The sequence below is a fragment of the Poromitra crassiceps genome (assembly GCF_964638095.1).
Source record: "Poromitra crassiceps genome assembly, chromosome: 10".
Classification (NCBI taxonomy): Eukaryota; Metazoa; Chordata; class Actinopteri; order Beryciformes; family Melamphaidae; genus Poromitra; species Poromitra crassiceps.
Window position 1 is genome coordinate 28671264 of NC_139631.1, and position 22968 is coordinate 28694231.

The window sequence follows — 22968 nt, forward strand, 5'->3', positions numbered from 1 at the left end:
AGGAAACGTAAAGAAAGAAAGTACAAAATCAGTAAATGTGATTAATAAATTTAATCTAGTACCAATCAAGGCACCTAAAGTCCTATACATTTAGGCAACATATACAGTTGTCTCAATATTCACACAGCAATTCAATAATAATTCAAAGAACGACCTGAGATCATAATCCAGATATAGCCTAGCCTATATATTTTTTTCCAGATTTTTTAAAAATCCCATTTTATCCCCATTGGTGCTAATTTTAATTTATTTATCCTGGTTGCTGCTCCACCCTCTGCCGATCTGGGGAGAGCCAAAACTGGCTCCATGCTTCCTCCGAGACATGGGCAGTAGCCAGCCGCTTCTTTTCACCTGACAGGGGAAGCTTCACCGGTAGGACATAGCACGTGGGAGGATCACGCCATTCCAATGAGTTCCCCTCCCTCCGAACAGACGCCCCGAACGACCAGAGGAGGCAACACTTCAGCAACCAGGATATTGCATGTTTTGGTGAGGGGTTCCTATATGAAGGAAACCCCCAGGGGGCACAGGGAGAACAGGCAAACTCTACACAGAAAGGCCCTTTTGATGACCCCACCCGGGCGGTGGGCACTCGAGGACATCCATATTTAAACCATTAGGGGACAGTGTTTTAAGTAAGAAAAAAAAGTGAGACGCTCCATAATGAGCATCCAAAATAATGCCAAAATAAAGGTTATCCCACCATGAACTAATTTAATTATTCACATACAAGTCCATGATATGCTGTCATTTTGTGGTTATTATCCATATCTTTATTCTAAAAACAGTAGTGTTATTCGTCTAAAAGTTTAACAATACAGTGGTGATCCAGTAAAAACAATTTTGCATAAGTTAAAAGTAGAATATTCCCCTTTTTGTTCTTGATGCCAAATTCTAAAATAAAAAAAGGGTAGAGCGCATCTTAAAGGAAAAAGAAAAAGGTGCACAGACAGCAAATCGCTTACAGGCATCAAGGTTAAAAAATCAGGCTTGAGGTCCATTTTGGCAAAAAGGAAAAAAATAAGGAGGAAGCGAGAACAGTTAAGACTCAGGATGAGACAGAGGATTGTCAGCATGCAGCTAAAAAGGAACCCCACGTTCACAAAGAGGCAATCTTGCTCCCATAAATCAACTGCCCACCGGTGATACACTCTCCTCTTCTGCTCAGGCATTTACTTAAACTGCAATGTACAGACAAGAGAAAAGAAGTGGAGAATGTGAGGTTGTCAGTGTCAACAAGCAGAAGAGTTAACAGTTAAGTCAGACTCAAGTCTTAAGGCACAAGTCCAAGTCTAGTCCATTGCATTAATGTCAAGACACAAGTCTAAATGTAGAACACCAAATCAAGTCAGAACAAAAGTCCAGCATCAATTTAATATTTAAAGAAAAGTTGTAATCTCAAAGATTTTCATCTAAATAAAAAATAAATAAATTCACTCACAATGTTGATTGAGGCGATGGTACATTGATGGAAGCCTTTGCAGTATATAGTGACATTAGTAATGTCACATAATGCAACACTGTTTGGATGTCACCTGCAATTACCACTCATCGCCATAGGTTTCACCCAAGAGAACAAAGGTGAAATCTTAGAGATTATCACTTTAAACTCAGAACTAAAAAATAAGTAACAATTTAAAAAAAAATCGCAAGTGACCCTAATCATCTTCGGTAGTATTAAATTGGGTCTGGTGTAAAAAACAACAACACTTTTTTAGAAATTTCAGGCGACCCTATTTGAATTCCAGATGACCCCACTTAGGGTCGCGACCCTAAGGTTGGGAACCACTGTCTTATTCTCTCAAATTAATATAATTTTCTGAAAACAAAAACAGCCTTCACTTCATGGCCCTTACCGTATTTTTGGGTGGTATGTTGGGTTTCTGGGCCAGCGCGGGTTTCCTCATGATGGCCGGTTTGGAGGGTTTGGGCGACAGAGGGGCATGATGGGCCGGCGAGGAGCTCAGGCCGTTGCCCTCAGAGAGCTGCTCCAGGGCAACGCCGCCTACCGAGTAATGCTGCTTCCTCAGCTCGCCCAGATGCAGACGCTCGCCCTCCAGCTGACTTTCCAACTCCAGCACCTTCACCTGAGGAGCAAACACACGACAAACACCATCAGGTGGGTTTCCATGGCAAAACAACTGATGAACTATTATCTGTCAAACCAGCTGAATGCCAAGCCCCGAATGTCAATCAGGCAACCCAAACAGTTTATTCACCTATGTTCCAACACAGGGGTCAGCCAGTTACCTCCTATTGTGTTTACACTTCCTGTGACAGTACAGTACTAGTGACTAGGGTTGTCAAAAGTATCGATAGTATCGATAAAAGTCAATACTAAAAATTTTAAACGAATACAATACTCATTTGCAATAGGTAAGTACGGTAATAGGTAAGTATCAATACAAAAAAAAAATTATACAATAAGATTCAAGAGATTCAAGATTCAAGATTTTTATTGTCACTCCGTAGTACAAGTATCACGTGTGAAATTCTTATGCTGTGTGTGAAATTCTTGTGCTGTAGACTCCGTTACAACATAGTGCAAAAATAAAATAAAAAATAATTAAAAGCAAGAGGCAACAAGCAATAAAGCAGTTGCAATAACATTTGCAACTGAAAAATCAACATTTCTCCCTCCATGTCATTGGTGGGTATCTTTTGCATCAACAAGTTCAAGGTATTCTGATAGGTTGATGACTAGAGCAAGGGTAATCTGCTGTGTTATGATATGCTGATGAGTAGAGCAGGTGTAATCTGCTGTGTTATGATAGGCTGATGACTAGAGCAGGTGTAATCTGCTGTGTTATGATAGGCTGATGTTTAGAGCAGGTGTAATCTGCTGTGTACGGTCAAAGTTTTTTAATGAGTATTATCAGGCCTAGATTATGGAGAAGCGTGCATCTGTCCATCTGTCTGTTTATTTTTTACGCCTCTTGATGTGTTGTCATCCCGCCGCGTGGTATCGAAAATGGTATCGAGTATCGATATTTTCCTGGGTATCGGTATCGAAGTAGAAATTCTAGTATCGTGACATCCCTACTAGTGACCAGGTAAAACAGACGGTGTTTTGAACAGGAAGTCATAGCACAACTCGGTAAAGTGGGCGGGGCTACATAAGGTAAATAGCAGAGCAGTGTACAGTGGTGCGGGCAGGATCCTAATTCACTGTATGCATAACAGCTTTCCTAATTATTGCTTCAACAAAAGTCACGGCTCTGGTTGAGATGATAAACAAATAAACATGACTGCTTTTATGTAAGGGAGTTTGTCAAGAAAGGGAGAAATTCAAATGACACAAGATGTAATGTTCATCCCAGATGTGACAGTGGAAAAGTATAGGCTACACTGTGCTGTGTGAATGGTAAATGGTAAATGGCCGGCATTTATATAGCGCCTTCATCCAAAGCGCTTCACAATCAGTAGGTAGTCTACATTCACCCATTCATACACCGCCACGCAGGGTGCCTACACACACCATCGGGAGCAAGGAGGGTTAAGTGTCTTGCCCAAGGACACAACGACAGCAGCTGGGAGGGAGCGGGGATCGAGCCGCCAACCCTTGCGTCATTGGCCGACCCGCTCTACCTCCTGAGCTAAAGCATGGGCAGAAGTCAACAGATAGCGTTACAGCTTCAGTGGCTGTTGGAGCACAGGAAGCAGCCTGACCTGTGGTCCACGGTGTCTCCTCCTGTAGAGCAGAGAGCTGCTGGCCGGTGGGATGAAATAAGGCTTGCTTCTTTCTTGGTGTGAATGGGCCAACTGCGACTCGCGCGCACCGCAAATCCGCTAGTTGGCCACTACGCTGTGCCCTGTCTGAACCAAGCTAGCGCTACAGGTAGGCAGAGCAGAGAGCTGTTGAACTAGAACTGTGCGTGCAGCTTAAGTGTCCGGGATACAGTGGTGTTACGTTAGTGCAGAAATGGTTCCGCACAGGGAAAAACATTAGGGTCAATTACTGACTGTGTTTGGTGCGTAAAGGATTACGGCTGCCGGCGACACTGGTAGTGTAGGTAGGTTTGGGTGATATCCAAAATGATATATCACGATGCGGTCTCATCAAAATATCGCAATATACGATATATTATATTGCTGGAGGGTCTCTGTCGCATTCCCCCCCAGGTTTTTCCTTTGTTTGTTTTAATTCTATTCCTTCTACAGTACATCACATCACATTTATAGGCTATTATAAGGTTATAAATTTGCTCTTAAAATATTCGTTACCGCACAAGATATCGCAAATATTCGATCATATTGAATGCCGGCCCAAGCCCAAGTGTGGGTCTTCTATGACCGTCTCCAATCTTGTGTAAAATTGAAGGAATTTGTAATCCACAGAATATGACAATAGTGAAACCAACTTGAACTTGTCCTAACAGAAAGCATCAAAACGTTTCCTTCTGAACTGTATAGTAAAGAATACGGTAAATCACAGGAATACCCTGTGACAGGTGTCTCTGCTGATGATTTCAGCGATCATTGCCAAAATTTTGCATGCATTATAAATGGCTAACCAGTCAGTCCACTAAACAGTGGATAGTTGTAGTTCAGGAAAATAAGTTCACATTTCTTCCTTGTCATTAGATTCTCAAAAGTTGCATCTAAAGCTCATAAAAACCATGCTGAAGGAATGTTATTTCTTTGTAATGTCAATTGTAACTGTTGCACCATGTACTGCCATGTTATATCATGCAATGTTTAATGGGTATGACAACTTGCAGCTTTGTGCACTCATTCCTACTCTCTCACAGTCCGATGCCTACTGCTTACCTGTGACTCCATTTCTTCTTTTTTCAACTTGATGAGGGACATTCCAGAGAAGTCCATGGTATCTGCAACATGAGAGGCATGCATATCAAAACACAGAAATGTTTTGGTGCTGGCAAAAACAGCCAGGTCACTCATCAGAGTCTGTAGCACTCAGATCTCGTCACACTAACCCTTCTCCTCTAGGTGTTCCTGGCCCGTCTTGGTCGAAGCCACTACATTAGCTGCCATTTCATTCACATAGCGAGAAGCCTGCTGGAGGCTTGTCAGCTTCTTACTGTCGTGGGCCGCCTTAACCTAAGAACAGATGACAAGAGGTTGAGTGAGACCACATGCAGTTTAGACACTAAACAACACAGAAACCATGTAGAACAAAGAGGGAAGGAATATCCACGCTTCAGCTGACAAACCTTGCAGAACTGGTGCCTCTCAGAAAAGGGACAGTGATCAAAAAGAAAGGATGAATTCAGGAGCACACAGTCGATTTCAGCAGGTTATTGTGCAAACAGACGGACGTTTTGACACAAAAGTGTCTTCACTCTTTGCGTCTTTACACTTTGCGTCGAAATGTCCGTCTGCACAATAAATTGCTGAAATCGACCGTGTGCTCCAGAAATCATCCTTTATTTTTGAACACAGAAACCATGTCAATCAGACAACTGATACGCAAAGGAGAAAAAGGGAGATACTCCAGACTTCACATTACATCTGCCACTTTGTAACTGTTCCTTGTTGAAATGTAATCTGGTTGATTCGCTCACCCATATGATGACGCAAACAGAAATTATGCTTTCTACGTTACCACTGTCTTAGAAAAGCGAAGACTGTTATTATCACAATGTGACGGTTATCAAGTGAAGAATGTGTGTATCATAAAATGCAATGCACACAGTTTGGTTGTGTATTTCTTGGACACAGCTGTAACGAGAGGCAGTGTACTGTATGCGTTTCAGGGTCTTACCTTAGAGGCAGCAACCAGCTGTGCTGTGCTAGCAGCTATCTCATGGGAGCAGACGATCAACTCCTCATACTTGCCTGTGTGCAGCACCACCTTATCAGCCGACTCCCTGTGTGGAAACGGGGAAGGAAATCATGCAACTTTATTCTTCTTAGCTTCAAAGTATCGCCCTGCACACTGTCTAACGTCTGTGCCATACATTGTTTAAAGGTGGCACATGCAGCATTTTGACATCATTAAATCATTACCACATTTATTTGGTGACAGGAGTATAATTACTGTAAACAAATAAGATCATCGTCAAGAACACTGATTTCCCCAATCAGCCTCAACAGTACGTTTTAAATTGTGCGCCACAGGGACATCCTCCAACTGTCTTGATGATTTGTTTACAGTTATTCTACCAAGTTATCACAATTAAGTTGACAATAATATAATGATGTTTAAAGACTCCTTTAAATACAAAAATTATGAACTGGAATGTCCCATGTCACTCAGGAGGACTTACACCATCTTTTTTTTTTTGGGCGATAAATTTGTTTCTTTATTGTATGTCAACAAATTAGACAAAACAAAGTTATGCAGTGTTTGGATTATACACTTTCAGATATAAGGAATTAGCATTCCTTCAGTAATAATACATATAAAGAGTACAAAACATAAGAATGCAATAGAACACAAAATAATAATATAGAAAATAATAATGAAAACCCCAATAATTATAAGGGGGAGAAAAAACAAACAAACAAATGTACATACCTAGACACACACACACACACACACACACACACACACAAAACAGAGGGAGTAAACTAACCATCTACAGTAAGTACACTAGAATGCGAGAGCTATAGACAGTACATTGATCTTACAGAATGCCTTTCAAGGATTCAGTGGTACAACACCAGGCACTTCATGTGTTATCATTGGCACCATTAATTCGAGCTCCATGTATACAACATCCAAAAAGGAGAGGGTCCAAGATCTAATAGTAAGAGAATAAGGAGGCTTCCAGCGGGTTGCAATATATTTTTTGGCTGCTGTCAGTCCGGCAAAAATGACACGCTTCTTAAGAATGGAAAGATTAAGAGTTGACAGGTCATTTAAAATCAAAGCACCTACAGTTCAGTTACAGGCACTGTCACATGTATCAAATCGGATAATTTACTGTAGATGTGACATTGTTCCAGAATTGAGCAACGCGTTTCAGCGGGTAGCCTTCACAACGCTGATGAAGGCTACCCGCTGAAATGCGTTCGTTGGCTGCTGTACAAGCTAAGTAATAATAAAAAACATAAAGGACTTTTCTGAGTGCTGGCCTTCTGTTCTTTTTTGTAAAGTCCTTCATTGAACAATATATGGTGGAGAATGACAAGAACGATAGCAGAGAGAAAGGACGACATGCAGAAAGACAAAGAATGACATGCAACACGCCAGGCGTTATAATAAAATAAAATAAAGGCCATAACTGCGACACCAGCAGCCGCATTTTGATTGAGCTTGGAGGGGGGATGCATCTTATTACAAACAGTGTTTCTCTTGTTTAAACAAACACACAAAGTTCCAAAAAGAACAAATGTCACGGGCAACGCCCACCTTGGTTACAGACACTTGAGTAAAAATACTCTTTGATCCCCCAAATGGCACACACACACACAACAGGCCGGAGTCAGGTATTTATAAAAAGATATACACTTTATTACAAAAATGAACAATTAGAAACAGCATGATAAATAACAATACATTCTTATACAGTTTCCCTCCCAAAAGAACCCACTGATCAGACACTAGAGTGGTAGCCCCCGCCACCAGGGCACTGCAGTTCGGGTGAGAGTTAACCCCTCCCTCTCCCTATGGCCAAGAGTATTAATGGTGAAAAGGCAATCACTGCAAAGGGTCACGGGGTGACAGCACACGGCACACTTATGAAAAACACAGCAAGGTCTACAAAGACCAAAATGTACTCACAGCAAATCTAAGAAAACCACTACAGGGTTTGTAAGGATTTCACACAATACAGCTAAGGAAATCACTACGGGAATGTTTCTTCCAAAACACACTGTGAAAACACACTGGGACTCTATTAGCCTCTATGGATTAAAGGGGAAACTGCTAATAAAACTGAGCGAGTGCTACTGGCCGGCTGCAATACACATAGAGCCTCACAGTGCTCAAATGGTAGTTAGACTGTATAAGGTTAAAGATTTGAGGTCCGCTCTCGGTCGGAGGCCTCCGGCCGAGAGAATTAAAAACGGTTTGTCCACCTCACCCCTTCCCAATGGACACAGTCTGATACAAGCGTTTCAGTCCAGCAAAAGCGTCCTTGGTGACGTGAGGCGGGTCCACTGGTCACGGGGGAAGACACTTGGCCTGCGCAGTCCGTCCGATCCGGCTCAGGCACTGGCGGGACACAGCAAAGCTTGAATCAATAAACAGCGCTTTTCAACAGGGGGGAACACAGGTAGGCTATTATAGGCAGACGGCCATTTAACTTTCCTTTTCACAGGAAATAGTGAGCGTTGTATGTAGGCTATGTTGAGGTGGGTCCGATGATCCACAGGTCCGAGTCTGCGGCCTCTCCTGACTCCCAATCAGGCGGCGATGACGGGTCCGGGGGCGGCGCGGGTCCAGTTTCCTTTATCAGGAAAATAGCGGGCGTTGTATGTTGTGCTCTCGGTGGTTCGGCTTCTCCCCACTGGCCGGTCAGGTGTCGATCGGGCCCTCGCCTCGTCCATCTGCCAGAGGTCTGCTCTCTCCCGTCCGTCCAGTGCCTTTTTCTCCCCGGCCTCTCCAAACACCAGCTTTAAATCCTGCCGTGTCGCCGCCGCCAGCCAATCAGCTGGCCAGCTCAGCACACAGCGGGTGTGCCCACTGCAATCAGCTGATGTGCGGCACCTTTTCCACTGCAATCAGCTGACGCTTTGCACCTGGGAACAATCTTGTGACACTCTTTTCCTCCCCCCCCCCCGGTCCATCCAAACCCAACCCATGTAACTCAAGTCACTGCCCACATTACAGGTAAACAATCCCACAGTCAATTCACATCACAAATCAGAATAATAACACATAAGCAGGAGTCCTATTGGCGACACAAACCTTTCATTGACCTCCAGTTTATCCCCGGATGTGTCCTTCCGTGCCTGAATCATCGTTTCCTATAGACAGAAACATACAGGACTAATCAGTTACACTGTGCTGTCTTAGAATTTAAACACATGGTAACAGGGCTCATCAGTTACACTGTGCTGTCTTAGAATTTAAACACACAGTAACAGTACTCATCAGTTACACTGTGCAGTCTTAGAATTTAAACACACAGTAACAGGACTCATCAGTTACACTGTGCAGTCTTAGAATTTAAACACACAGTAACATGACTCATCAGTTACACTGTGCAGTCTTAGAATTTAAACACACAGTAACAGGACTCATCAGTTACACTGTGCAGTCTTAGAATTTAAACACACAGTAACAGGACTCATCAGTTACACTGTGCAGTCTTAGAATTTAAACACACAGTAACATGACTCATCAGTTACACTGTGCAGTCTTAGAATTTAAACACACAGTAACAGGACTCATCAGTTACACTGTGCAGTCTTAGAATTTAAACACACAGTAACATGACTCATCAGTTACACTGTGCAGTCTTAGAATTTAAACACACAGTAACAGGACTCATCAGTTACACTGTGCTGTGCAGTCTTAGAATTTAAACACACAGTAACAGGACTCATCAGTTACTGTGCAGTCTTAGAATTTAAACACACAGTAACAGGACTCATCAGTTACACTGTGCTGTCTTAGAATTTAAACACACAGTAACAGTCAAGGAATTTAACACATTGTGTACTGAGATTTATCATTCATACTACTACTACTACTACTACTACTTACATCAATCCTGCATACTGCCTCCTCAATAGCTGCTGATGTTGCAGCCATTTCCTTATCGACCAGATCTCCCAGCTCATCCTGACGCACGTCCATGCCTTTCGGCCGCAGTTCCTTGAAATTAGAGAAGAGGAGAAATGATCAGTCAAGACAAAGAAAAGCAGTGAACAATATTGGAAAGCGCTCAAAAGACCAGGTGAAACGGTGCGGGTGAAGCCTAATGTTGAAAAGTCTGGTTGATTCTAGTAATGTTTAGAAATATATATTTGCACCAAAAGTCCACCAGGGCCTGCTAAACTGAGTTGATGTTGATTCGCACACTTGCTTTGTTGTGTTTTAAGCAGAGATGAGTCAGTGTGTTTAAAAATTTAAATAGGGAAACAACCCACATTCAGCCTAGAAATTAATTAACTCCAGTGCTTGGACCACTACAGCTTAGAGTTGCAAACCCGAGGGTACCCTCGCGGGGCCCTCGGGCCTGCCAATACGGGCCGAGGCCGGGCTTGTTTTTTTAATTAATAGGTCGGGTCGGGCCGTTTCAATAATTAAATTAAATAACGTTGTATTACTCGCTTGATTTTACACAGCAGAGCAGTCAGACAAAGAGGAGGAGTGCACAGACACTCCCCCAGCCACACAGTCACACACAGACCCTCACGTGACGTTAGTCTGCCAGGACTCATGTCATGACATGTAGCTTTCCGCTCAGTCAGTAGTCTCTTAAAACAGACAGTCTCATCTACATCCGGCGAATGCAGCTCAACAGTCTGTACCACCCCCAGAACATGCACAAGGAAGTTGGAAAAAAAAACTTCAGACTGGAAGGAAGTTCGACGGAATCCGACCAATCACGACACGTGTGTCCACGAAAAAAAATTCTGATTGGACTAATGAGCGGAAGACCCGCCTTAAAAAAATTCTGATTAGACTAATAAGCGGAGGACCCGCCTTTCTGCTTCCCATTCCGGTTGGCGCATGCTTCTCCCCCAGGAATTACAGACGGTATGGCGGAAGCAGTTGAAAATTGCGGAAGCCAACTTGTCTGTTCTAAGAGACTACTCAGTCAGCGACAGACAGCGTGCTGTCAGTATGTAAAAAACAACGAAACAAGCCGTGTGTGCCGCGTGTCCGTCCGTGTACAGCAGCGGACTGCTCCCGAACAGAGAGAGAGAGAGAGAAAGAGAAACAAGCCGTGTGTGCGTCGTACAGCAGAGAGAGAGAGGCTGCAGGAGCAGCAGCAGCTGAGGAACAGAGAGAGAGAGGGAGAGATGTGTCATTATATCGTAATATTGGCTTCGGGCCTCGCAACGGGCTCGGGCCAATTAATTTCATAACTCATCCGGGCCGGATCGGGCACGGGTCTGCATGTCACGGGCCGGGGAGGGCTCAGGCCGAGATTTCAGGCCCGCGCAGCTCTCTACTACCGCTAACAGCATTGCACCTGTTTGCCAGTCAATATGTGACAAAGAGAGTTTTGTGCTTCAATCCACCCAGGGTGGAACATTTTGAGGTCTAACAGTCTGAAGTGCGTATGCCAGGAAGCATGGCTCTCCTCATCCACTGGACAGAGACAAGCGTAGGGCCTTGGTCTAGCACTGCTTTTGCTGGGTTTTTTTGCTCATGACAATGAAGAACATTGGACCTTGGTGTATTGCCTATATAAACAGCAGATAAGCAGCTCACGGGTTGTTTTTGGTGCTATTTGTGACCCAATATATTTCCTGCATTAGAAGATCCACAAGCAAAGTTTGTGGAATATGTTCTTTGCATTCAAAGTTACATGTTATTACAGCCATTACAGGAATACATTTTATTATTTAAATTAATATAAACATGTATCTTTATTGTATTTAATTGGCTCCACCTTTCTTACATTTCCATATCTCTTACCTGGCCCAAGTGGAGGATCTTTTGCACAATTATGCAAATAAAGGCGGGGTCTGCCGTCTGCAGGGTGGCCTTGGCCTTCAGGTCCTTCAAGAACTGCAGGCTCTGAGTGCCACAGCCTCTGCAGTTCTCTGTCAGTCCTGCAGGGTGTAAACAAGCAGGATCAGCTATCGGCTCTATTGTTGCATTCTTTGCTGCATTACTAATGGCAGTAGAAAAGTCAGAGATTTTCCTTACGATCTGCATGGTCAGTGGGCGCCATGTGTGCAGTGGCGATGCAGTTAGTGATCGTATCCGCAGCCAAGTAGGAGAACTGGGGCAGAGCCCTCAGCAAACCTCCAGCATCTGGTTATAAGAACATAGAGGACAGAGAGAGAGAGAGGACAGAGAGAGGACAGGAGAGAGAGGACAGAGAGAGGACATGAGAGAGAGAGGACAGGAGAGAAAGAGAGAGGACAGAGAGAGGACAGGAGAGAGAGGACATGAGAGAGAGAGGACAGGAGAGAAAGAGAGATGACAGGAGAGAAAGAGAGAGCGAGAGAGAGAGATAGGGGCAGTGCATTAGTCGTGAACATAAATGCGTAACAGCCATGCACTGTTGCTCTGTCCATAATGACGTCTGTGTGGGTACTGGAAACCGAGCAACTTACCCCCCATGTTGCCCAGAAAGTCTGCGTGGCCCCTTTTCACTTTGTCGATGGAGCCCAGTGTGGCTTCTGCCCGACTTATGAGGTAATCTGTGTGTGGAGAGGGGAGATGGGCAGCGGGGAAACGAAGGAAGTCAAAGAATGTCAAGCATAACGTCTCCTGCATGGATAGATAGATAGATATAGCATGTCTGTCCTAAGTCTGCTTGGGCTTCAAAGTCTCAGCTAAAGAAAGATCACCTGACTACTGGGCCTTGGCTGGCTTGGGAACGGGTTTAGAAACACATACCGGTACTTTGTTTTTTGGTTTACTTATTTCATTTTCATTGTCGCATCTAACTTTTTGCTCTTCTGTTACCCTGCTTTAAATGCATGACAGGAATTATTTTCTTTTTTCACCTAATTTAATAATAAAAATAACATTATTATTAATAATAATAATAATATTTTTTGTCTCATAGCTCTGCTTTGAACAGTGCCATACATGTTAAGTTCATTGCTGTTATGTATCGTCGAGCTTAGCAATGGCATATTTGATGATGCTCTCCGCCATGGTGATGGTCCCCTGCAGCAGGGTGAACTGTTCTTCCAGAAGATTCTGCCTCAGCCGCTCCTCCCAACTTGTCTACATACATGCACGAACATGCAATGCAGGCACACACACACACACACACACACACACACACACACACACACACACACACACACACACGCACACACACACACACACACACACACACACACACACACACACACACACACACACACACACACGCCAAGAACAAAACAAAGAAAATACAAGCATGAGACAGACATCACATGGTGCAGTAAGTGAGGAGAATGGACAAAAGTATGGGGACACTTTACTTTACTTTAATTTGAATATCTCCTGTTATTTGTCAATAAAAGAGTAAGGGAAACATCTATTATAAAAGGGAGCCAGTGGGCAATTTAACTATTCATCAGTTTGCTGGGTCGGATCCCACATTGAGAACCACAAACAAAAAATCTTTGCAGGCAAAGGCAAGTACCCTAAAACTTCTGACCAGCAACAGGGAAACTCAGGACACATATAGGCCGTATGGTTCAGGAGCTATCATGATTAATTTGGGGATGTCATTTCGGGCAGGAGACGTGAAAAATATGCTTGGTAGTGTTACAAAGTGGGTGATAGCACACATTTGGAGGCAACTGCTGCATTGCTATCTTATCTTTTGTAGCAGTAGGGGTGTACTGTAGACCTTGTCGAAAATCACTGTGAAAGTTAGTCTCCCAAGATAGTACCTACCGGCCAACCCTACTGGCTCACGGCCTGGACACTTTCAAAACATCCCTCAAGACCCACCTCTTTACCATGGCCTTTCCCCATTAGTTAGTTTTAGCTTAGTTAGTTAATCACCCCCCCTTTGTTTTGTTTGTTTTGCCCCTCTCTCCATTAATCTGTCTCCCTTGGTCCCCCCCAACATTGCCCCCTCTCCTGTAAAGTGACCTTGGGTTTTATGAAAGGCGCTATATAAATTAAAGTTATTATTATTAATATTATTATGTATGGCATTCATTTTATTGAAAGCTTGACAAGTTTACGTTTGGTACTGTGAAGTCATGGCATTGCTTGCTGTGCTGTGTTGTGTGTGGCTGACTCACCCTGTGCCGCTCAATGGAGCCAATCCACTGGTTTCTGTGCTCTTGATCCTGCGCTTTCAAGTACCACACTTTGTGGTTCACACTGATGTCCATGCGGCACTTATCAAACCAATGAGGCTAACAAATATATATATAAAGGATACAGGAGAAAGGCAGAGGTCAGCATGCAGAGAAAATACAACAGCTTAGGCAAACATAAATGACAACAAATGTAACATTACTCATAAAAAGTAAGCTGGCAAAGCCCACTGCAACACAGCGAATAGTGGCCAATTCAATGTGATCAAGTATTGGTTGTGTACTGTATGTGACTCTTGGTTGTGGTGAGGAGTATACTTACAGTGATAACAGCCTTGCTAAGGCAGACGGACCCCCAGCGGCCAGACGCCAGCTCACCCTGCGACATGTAGTACATCAGCGTGTTGTTCTTCAGCACCACCCAACGGTCCTGCCAGCGGTGGATGTAGTTTGTCCACTGGAATAAAACAACTCTTGTGAATATTTTTGCATATTATAAGCATAAAATACAGGCTATGCTAAATGTCAGATGCTTTGTCTGCGTAAACTTGAGAAGCAAGGACACGACTGTGATGATGACTTAGTTATGTAAAGTATATCCATTTATCCTCACAAAACTTAGCATGTGTAGCCTACAGAACTTGCTATGATTGAACAGGTGAGGTTTTTTTGTGTGGATCTGCATAATCTCACAATATGCTTGATTAGCTGTTTAGAGCCAACCCTAGCAGTGTTCAGTGAGATTAATAGTCCAGCCTACATACACAACACAAGCTTTCCAAATGCTTAACTAATTAAAACTATGATCAATTTGGCCCAAAGTAAGTGACAGAAGCAATTGGAAAAATAGGGCATCAAGACGTTTTGTAACTGTAAACTGCAATATTTGTTTAGGCCTACAAAAGGAAATCAGAGGGCAGATTAATTCCACAATATTGCAAATTGCAATGCTTAATTTCATCAACAGATAGGCTACTCTGGCAGCAACATGCATAGGCCTACTTAACCTGTTAGTACCTGGCAAAAAAAGCATTTTATTGTTCTGAAAGCAGTCAGTGTAATTTGCAATTGGCCCATAACCTTGAGTATATTTGCTGTAGCCACATTCTTATCATCGTAGACAGTATGTTGGAATGTGCTTTTTTCAACTTTTGAAATCAGTCAGTAGGCTATTCAACCAAAGACCAGTCCACCCAAATCCTTCTTTTTGGTAGGGAAACACCAATGTCTGTCTGCTGTAAGATGGAAATGAGTGTAATGACTTGCCAATTCAGTCTGAATATCAGGCTAACATAAACATTTTAGCTGAGCATTAAGTTTCTTGGTCAAGGTGAAGGTGCACACACATTGGATACACCGTCAAATTGAGCTAAAATCAGCATTCCCACAGCTTCAGCTGCTAATTTTGGTCTAAAGAAAGACACATTATTTGTACACGGACTCATAGTCATGTTATGAAACTGCACCAAATGTCACTTCATGTAACAGCCACCCTGACAGGGAAATGCTTGGGTTTTGTTTTGGAAATCCAGTTACCTTACTAAGGACTCCACTGAACTCGGCGAGATGTCCCGTCCCCACTGGCTCTAGACCCTCTTCGGAACCCGAAGGGTTCCCGCTTTGGTTGTCGGACATTTCCTTTCCTGGCTAGCGTTTGCAAGGCCGACTAGAAAAACAATATGAATTTAGCATACACTCAGAATACGATTAATCAGACCAGTAGCGTGTGAGCTGCATGGATGTGCGTGCCAAGCAAGTAAAGAGTTAGCTTTACCACCTTGAAAGGTTGCTACTGAAATGAGCCTATTGCTTTTAGTCCAACTTCAGAAAGTTCTATGGACGAGTAGAGGCCTATTTAAGCTCACTTGAGACAATGGCCTCAGCGTGGAACATTTTAGAAGTAGCTAAATGGACTGATTGATAGAGAAATCAATCAATCATGAGTGGATTAATCACACTTTATCTCAGATTGATTGTAGCAGCCGAAAACTTTTAGCGGTGATATTGGCAGGTCAAGGTGCAGTTCTTAAAAAAACCAGGAGAAAAATTAACTCTTTAGAATACAGCCCGCAAATTACGGTACCCTGTAAGTACAGGGTAACAAGATCTTAAGTACAGGGTACCACACCTGTACTTACAGGGTAGGGCCTAAGTACGGGGTACAATATATGAATTTACCCTGTACATACAGGGTACCAAATCTGTACTTACAGGGTAAGTACGGAGTAGCCTACCACACCTGTAAATACATGGTAAGTACAGGGTACCAAATCTGTACTTGCAGGGTAAGTACGGGGTACCACACCTGTAATTACAGGGTAAGTACAGGGTACCACACCTGTACTTATAGGGTAAGTACGGGGTACAAGATGTGAGTTTACCCTGTAAGTACAGGGTACCAAATCTGTACTTGCAGGGTAAGTAGGCCTATAGGATACCACACCTGTACTGTAGTTGCACTGTAGTTACTATGCAAGTATGGGGGAATTGACACTGCTTTAGAATACAGCCAGCACCCCTTACTATGTAAGTACAGGGGAGCCTATAGGCTACATTTATTTTTGTATTATGTTGTTACTTGTTAGAAACCTGTATGAAATAGAAACACATAGCAATAACATTTAGTCCTAAGATATGAATGTACAAAGCTACAATAGGATATGTCGAAGAATGAGCATTCAAGCAGCCAAAAGTTTGTGCCCAGGAAAAAAAGAGGCTTTCATTTTCTGGTGTATTTAGCTGAACTGGTTTTCAGTTGGTACAGTAATAGAGGCTACAACCTTATTCTTTGCTTTTTCAGTTCATTTGTCTGCGTTAAAATTATATAATAGGCTATATAGTCTAACATAGTACAATGTAACATCTGCATGATTTGTTGGAAGTGAATCCCTTGAACAAGACGAAACAAGAGACGTTAAATCAAACATTTATTGTTTATTTGTTTGACATGTACACTTCTTACAAGGAGAAACCACCATTATCTTTACTAAAATATATTAATAGGTCTGAGTGTATAAAGACATTTCATACAGAGGAAATGGACAGAACATAAAAAGATGCATTTTAAGACCCTGTAAGAAAAGCTCCCAGAGGCAAAAGAATTGATGAAAGGTCTTTAACAGTTTATGGACGAGTAGAGGCCTATTAAGCTCGCTTGAGACAATGGCCTCAGCCTGGAACATTTTAGAAGTAGCTAAATGGACCGATTGATAGAGAAATCAATCAATCATGAGTGGATTAATCACACTTTATCTCAGATTGATTGTCGCCGCCGAAAACTTTTAGCCGGTGATGTTGGCAGGTCAAGGTGCAGTTCTTAAAAAAAAGAAAAAAAAGAAACTCTTTAGAATACAGCCCGCAAATTACCCTGTAAGTACAGGGTAACAAGATCTTAAGTACAGGGTACCACACCTGTACTTACAGGGTAAGTACGGGGTACAAGATATGAATTTACCCTGTAAGTACAGGGTACCAAATCTGTACTTACAGGGTAAGTAAGGAGTACCACACCTGTAATTACATGGTAAGTACGGGGAACCGCACCGAAGAATGAGCATTCAAGCAGCCAAAAGTTTGTGCCCAGGAAAAACAGAGGCTTTCATTTTCTGGTGTATTTAGCTGAACTGGTTTTCAGTTGGTACAGTAATAGGCTATTTTGGGGGGGAAAGAGAGGAAAGAGAGAGAGTCAGAGAGAGTCAGGGTCAGTCAGGGGGGCCAAGAAGGCCAAGTTAAATGGCGAGGTGCCAAGGCGGCCAAGCTGGGAAGTGCCAAGTTAGGTAAAGGTGAGGTGCCAAGGCGGCCAAGTAGGCCAAGCCGGGAAGCGCCAAGTTAGGTAAGGGTGAGGTGCCAAGGCGGGGCCAAGTAGGCCAAGCTGGGAAGTGCCAAGTTAAATCGTGAGGTGCCAAGGCAGCCAAGTAGGCCAAGCTGGGAAGCGCCAAGCTAAACGTTAACGTACCGAGATCAAAGGCCCGACCGAGTTGGGAAGCGCCAGCCGCAAATAGCTGTAAGTCGCTAAAGGTCGAAGGCCAGAAAAGTACAGTCAAACTACCGGTGCCCGCAGATCTCAATTAACCTCCGGTAATCGGATCTTCCTTTTGGGGGATCTCCTAGCCTATGCAGATGCCCTCCTCTTGCCTCAAGAGCATCGTGCCACTGGCCAATGGAGTCATGCGCCAAAGTATTTGCCATGCCACCAACCAACCTACCAACTGGCCTCTCATGATTGAAGTGAGGTCTCCAGACCAAATTTCAAGCAGAAGGCCACACATGCATAACCCGTGGGGGATCAGGAGTCAAGACTCGTTGGTGGCGGACTGGGGAGGTGGGTGGGGCAAAACAACGCTTCGGAGGGCGGCTTCAGGGGAGATGGACTGCCGTGAAGCTAGCTGCTGCTATGATCGGCCAGAGAGAGAGAGGTGACGTAGAACCCTTGCTATATATACCGTATGAGAATTAACTGACGTCATTGCAGACGTCATACTTGGACTTTGACTGACCACGTCATACTAGAACTTGACTGACGTCAGGGGGTGATCGGGTTATGCATGTGTGGCCTTCTGCTTGAAATTTGGTCTGGAGACCTCACTTCTTTGCTTTTTCAGTTTATTTGTCTGCAGAATTTTCTGTGTTCAAATTATATAATACGCTATATAGTCTAACATAGCACAATGTAACATCTGCATGAATTGTTGGAAGTGAATCCCTTGAACAAGACGAAACATGAGACGTTAAATCAAACATTTATTGTTTATTTGTTTGACATGTACACTTCTTACAAGGAGAAACCACCATTATCTTTACTAAAATATATTAATAGATCTGAGTGTATAAAGACATTTCATACAGAGGAAACGGACAGAACATAAAAAGATGCATTTTACGACCCTGTAAGAAAAGCTCCCAGAGGCAAAAGAGGAGTTTAACACCTTCATACACTAACCCTAGTTTTCCATTTTCAGCCTAAGAGAAGCTTGTGATGACTAACAAAGATGATCCTTTTATTTGTTAGCCGGCATTAAATCTATCAATACTTATATACACAATATCCAGTTTTATCTTCATTCAGTGGGACATTCAAGAGATGACTGTAGTAATAATATAAATCAGAACTGGTGTGAGATGCACACACACCAATACAGACAGCATGTCCTTGTAGATAATATTTAAATGTATTAGTACAGTACATTTCGAGGCCTAAGTGACAATCTGGTACCGTAGAGACAGAAAGCTAGCGATCTAAAACTTCTGCATCAACATGGACTTACATGACGTGATTCTCTAGTTTTGTTCACCACCCCACCACAACATAAATAGCATAAAGTGTACCATAATAAGCATCCAAAATAATGCCAAAATAAAACTAGGTTATCCCACCATGTTCTAATTTAATTATTCACATACAAGTCCACGATATGCTGTCATTTTGTGGTTATTATCCATATCTTTATTCTAAAAACAGTAGTGTTATTCGTCTAAAAGTTTAACAATACAGTGGTGATCCAGTAAAAACAATTTTGCATAAGTTAAAAGTAGAATATTCCCCTTTTTGTTCTTGATGCCAAATTCTAAAATAAAAAAAGGTTAGAGCGCATCTTAAAGGAAAAAGAAAAAGGTGCACAGACAGCAAATCTCTTACAGGCATCAAGGTTAAAAAATCAGGCTGGAGGTCCATTTTGGCAAAAAAGGAAAAAAATAAGGAGGAAGCGAGAACAGTTAAGACTCAGGATGAGACAGAGGATTGTCAGCATGCAGCTAAAAAGGAACCCCACGTTCACAAAGAGGCAATCTTGCTCCCATCAATCAACTGCCCACCGGTGACTCACTCTCCTCTTCTGCTCAGGCATTTACTTAAACTGCAATGTACAGACAAGAGAAAAGTGGAGAATGTGAGGTTGTCAGTATCAACAAGCAGAAGAGTTAACAGTTAAGTCAGACTCAAGTCGTAAGGCACAAGTCCAAGTCTAGTCCATTGCATTAATGTCAAGATGCGAGTCTAAATGTAGAACACCAAATCAAGTCAGAACAAAAGTCCAGCATCAATTTAATATTTAAAGAAAAGTTGTAATCTCAAAGATTTTCATCTAAATAAAAAATAAATAAATTCACTCACAATGTTGATTGAGGCGATGGTACATTGATGGAAGCCTTTGCAGTATATAGTGACATTAGTAATGTCACATAATGCAACACTGTTTGGATGTCACCTGCAATTACCACTCATCGCCATAGGTTTCACCCAAGAGAACAAAGGTGAAATCTTAGAGATTATCACTTTAAACTCAGAACTAAAAAATAAGTAACAATTAAAAAAAAAATCGCAAGTGACCCTAATCATCTTCGGTAGTATTAAATTGGGTCTGGTGTAAAAAACAACAACACTTTTTTAGAAATTTCAGGCGACCCTATTTGAATTCCAGATGACCCCACTTAGGGTCGCGACCCTAAGGTTGGGAACCACTGTCTTATTCTCTCAAATTAATATAATTTTCTGAAAACAAAAACAGCCTTCACTTCATGGCCCTTACCGTATTTTTGGGTGGTATGTTGGGTTTCTGGGCCAGCGCGGGTTTCCTCATGATGGCCGGTTTGGAGGGTTTGGGCGACAGAGGGGCATGATGGGCCGGCGAGGAGCTCAGGCCGTTGCCCTCAGAGAGCTGCTCCAGGGCAACGCCGCCTACCGAGTAATGCTGCTTCCTCAGCTCGCCCAGACGCAGACGCTCGCCCTCCAGCTGACTTTCCAACTCCAGCACCTTCACCTGAGGAGCAAACACACGACAAACACCATCAGGTGGGTTTCCATGGCAAAACAACTGATGAACTATTATCTGTCAAACCAGCTGAATGCCAAGCCCCGAATGTCAATCAGGCAACCCAAACAGTTTATTCACCTATGTTCCAACACAGGGGTCAGCCAGTTACCTCCTATTGTGTTTACACTTCCTGTGACAGTACAGTACTAGTGACTAGGGTTGTCAAAAGTATCGATAGTATCGATAAAAGTCAATACTAAAAATTTGAAACGAATACAATACTCATTTGCAATAGGTATCGATAGTATCGATAAGTATCAATACAAAACAAAATTATACAATAAGATTCAAGAGATTCAAGATTTTTATTGTCACTCCGTAGTACAAGTATCACGTGTGGAATTCTTGTGCTGTGTGTGAAATTCTTGTGCTGTAGACTCCGTTACAACATAGTGCAAAAATAAAATAAAAAATAATTAAAAGCAAGAGGCAACAAGCAATAAAGCAGTTGCAATAACATTTGCAACTGAAAAATCAACATTTCTCCCTCCATGTCATTGGTGGGTATCTTTTGCATCAACAAGTTCAAGGTATTCTGATAGGTTGATGACTAGAGCAAGGGTAATCTGCTGTGTTATGATAGGCTGATGAGTAGAGCAGGTGTAATCTGCTGTGTTATGATAGGCTGATGACTAGAGCAGGTGTAATCTGCTGTGTTATGATAGGCTGATGTTTAGAGCAGGTGTAATCTGCTGTGTAAGGTCAAAGTTTTTTAATGAGTATTATCAGGCCTAGATTATGGAGAAGCGTGCGTCTGTCCATCTGTCTGTTTATTTTTTACGCCTCTTGATGTGTTGTCATCCCGCCGTGTGGTATCGAAAATGGTATCGAGTATCGATATTTTCCTGGGTATCGGTATCGAAGTAGAAATTCTAGTATCGTGACATCCCTACTAGTGACCAGGTAAAACAGATGGTGTTTTGAACAGGAAGTCATAGCACAACTCGGTAAAGTGGGCGGGGCTACATAAGGTAAATAGCAGAGCAGAGCAGAGCAGAGTGGTGCGGGCAGGATCCTAATTCACTGTACGCATAACAGCTTTCCTAATTATTGCTTCAACAAAAGTCACGGCTCTGGTTGAGATGATAAACAAATAAACATGACTGCTTTTATTTAAGGGAGTTTGTCAAGAAAGGGAGAAATTCAAATGACACAAGATATAATGTTCATCCCAGATGTGACAGTGGAAAAGTATAGGCTACACTGCGCTGTGTGTCTACATCATGGGCAGCAGTCAACAGACAGCGTTACAGCTTCAGTGGCTGTTGGAGCACAGGAAGCAGCCTGACCTGTGGTCCACGGTGTCTCCTCCTGTAGAACAGAGAGCTGCTGGCCGGTGGGATCAAATAAGGCTTGCTTCTTTCTTGGTGTGAATGGGCCAACTGCGACTCACAGCAAATCCGCTAGTTGGCCACTACGCTGTGCCCTGTCTGAACCAAGCTAGCGCTACAGGTAGGCAGAGCAGAGAGCTGTTGAACTAGAATTGTGCGTGCAGCTTAAGTGTCCGGGATACAGTGGTGCTGCGGTAGTGCAGGAATGGTTCCGCACAGGGAAAAACATTAGGGTCAATTACTGACTGTGTTTGGTGCGTACAGGATTATACGATACGAGAATATACGATATATTATATTGCTGGAGGGTCTCTGTCACATTCCCCCCCAGGTTTTTCCTTTGTTTGTTTTAATTCTATTTCTTCTACAGTACATCACATTTATAGGCTATTATAAGCTTATAAATTTGCTCTTAAAATATTCTTTACCACACAAGATATCGCAAATATTCGATCATATTGGATGCCGGCCCAAGCCCAAGTGTGGGTCTTCTATGACCGTCTCCAATCTCGTGTAAAATTGAAGGAATTTGTAATCCACAGAATATGACAATAGCGAAACCAACCTTGTCCTAACAGAAAGCATCAAAACGTTTCCTTCTGAACTGTATAGTAAAGAATACGGTAAATCACAGGAATACCCTGTGACAGGTGTCTCTGCTGATGATTTCAGCGATCATTGCCCAAAATTTTGCATGCATTATAAATGGCTAACCAGTCAGTCCACTAAACAGTGGATAGTTGTAGTTCAGGAAAATAAGTTCACATTTCTTCCTTGTCATTAGATTCTCAAAAGTTGCATCTAAAGCTCATAAAAACTATGCTTAAAGGAGAACTTACCTCCAAAACACTTTTTTTCAGCTTTTAACCAATATATATGACTTTGGGGGTGATGTGTGAAGAATTCTGGTCAGAATTTCCACATTTGACACCAAACTGTTGCCATTTTACCATTTGTATCATTTTTCAGCAGCATAACTGGCATAAGCGCCCTCTAAAGGTCGAACACTGCTT

General features: G+C 42.7%; 2 protein-coding genes across 2 annotated transcripts in view; both read right to left on the minus strand.

The window, feature by feature from the left end:
* Positions 1–15450, minus strand: LOC310784359 (huntingtin-interacting protein 1-related protein-like; the record flags this gene model as incomplete). The annotated part of the gene is made up of 13 exons (XM_083645373.1): positions 1–1181; positions 1857–2087; positions 4771–4832; positions 4941–5064; positions 5729–5834; positions 8822–8880; positions 9623–9733; positions 11510–11646; positions 11744–11851; positions 12157–12313; positions 13798–13914; positions 14138–14272; positions 15352–15450. 13 exons carry the CDS (start codon positions 15448–15450, stop codon positions 1173–1175), a joined length of 1455 nt encoding a protein of 484 aa, XP_083501499.1. The 3' UTR covers positions 1–1172.
* A 3029-nt stretch (positions 15451–18479) lies between these two features.
* hip1rb (huntingtin interacting protein 1 related b) overlaps positions 18480–22968 on the minus strand; it is a 45050-nt gene continuing 40561 nt past the window's right edge. Inside the window, exons 31-32 of the mRNA XM_083644872.1 lie at positions 20340–20570; positions 18480–19667 (exon numbers count right to left, since the gene is read on the minus strand). Coding sequence (XP_083500998.1) covers positions 19659–19667; positions 20340–20570 — 240 coding nt within the window. The 3' untranslated portion in view covers positions 18480–19658. The remainder of the gene's footprint in view (positions 19668–20339; positions 20571–22968) is intronic.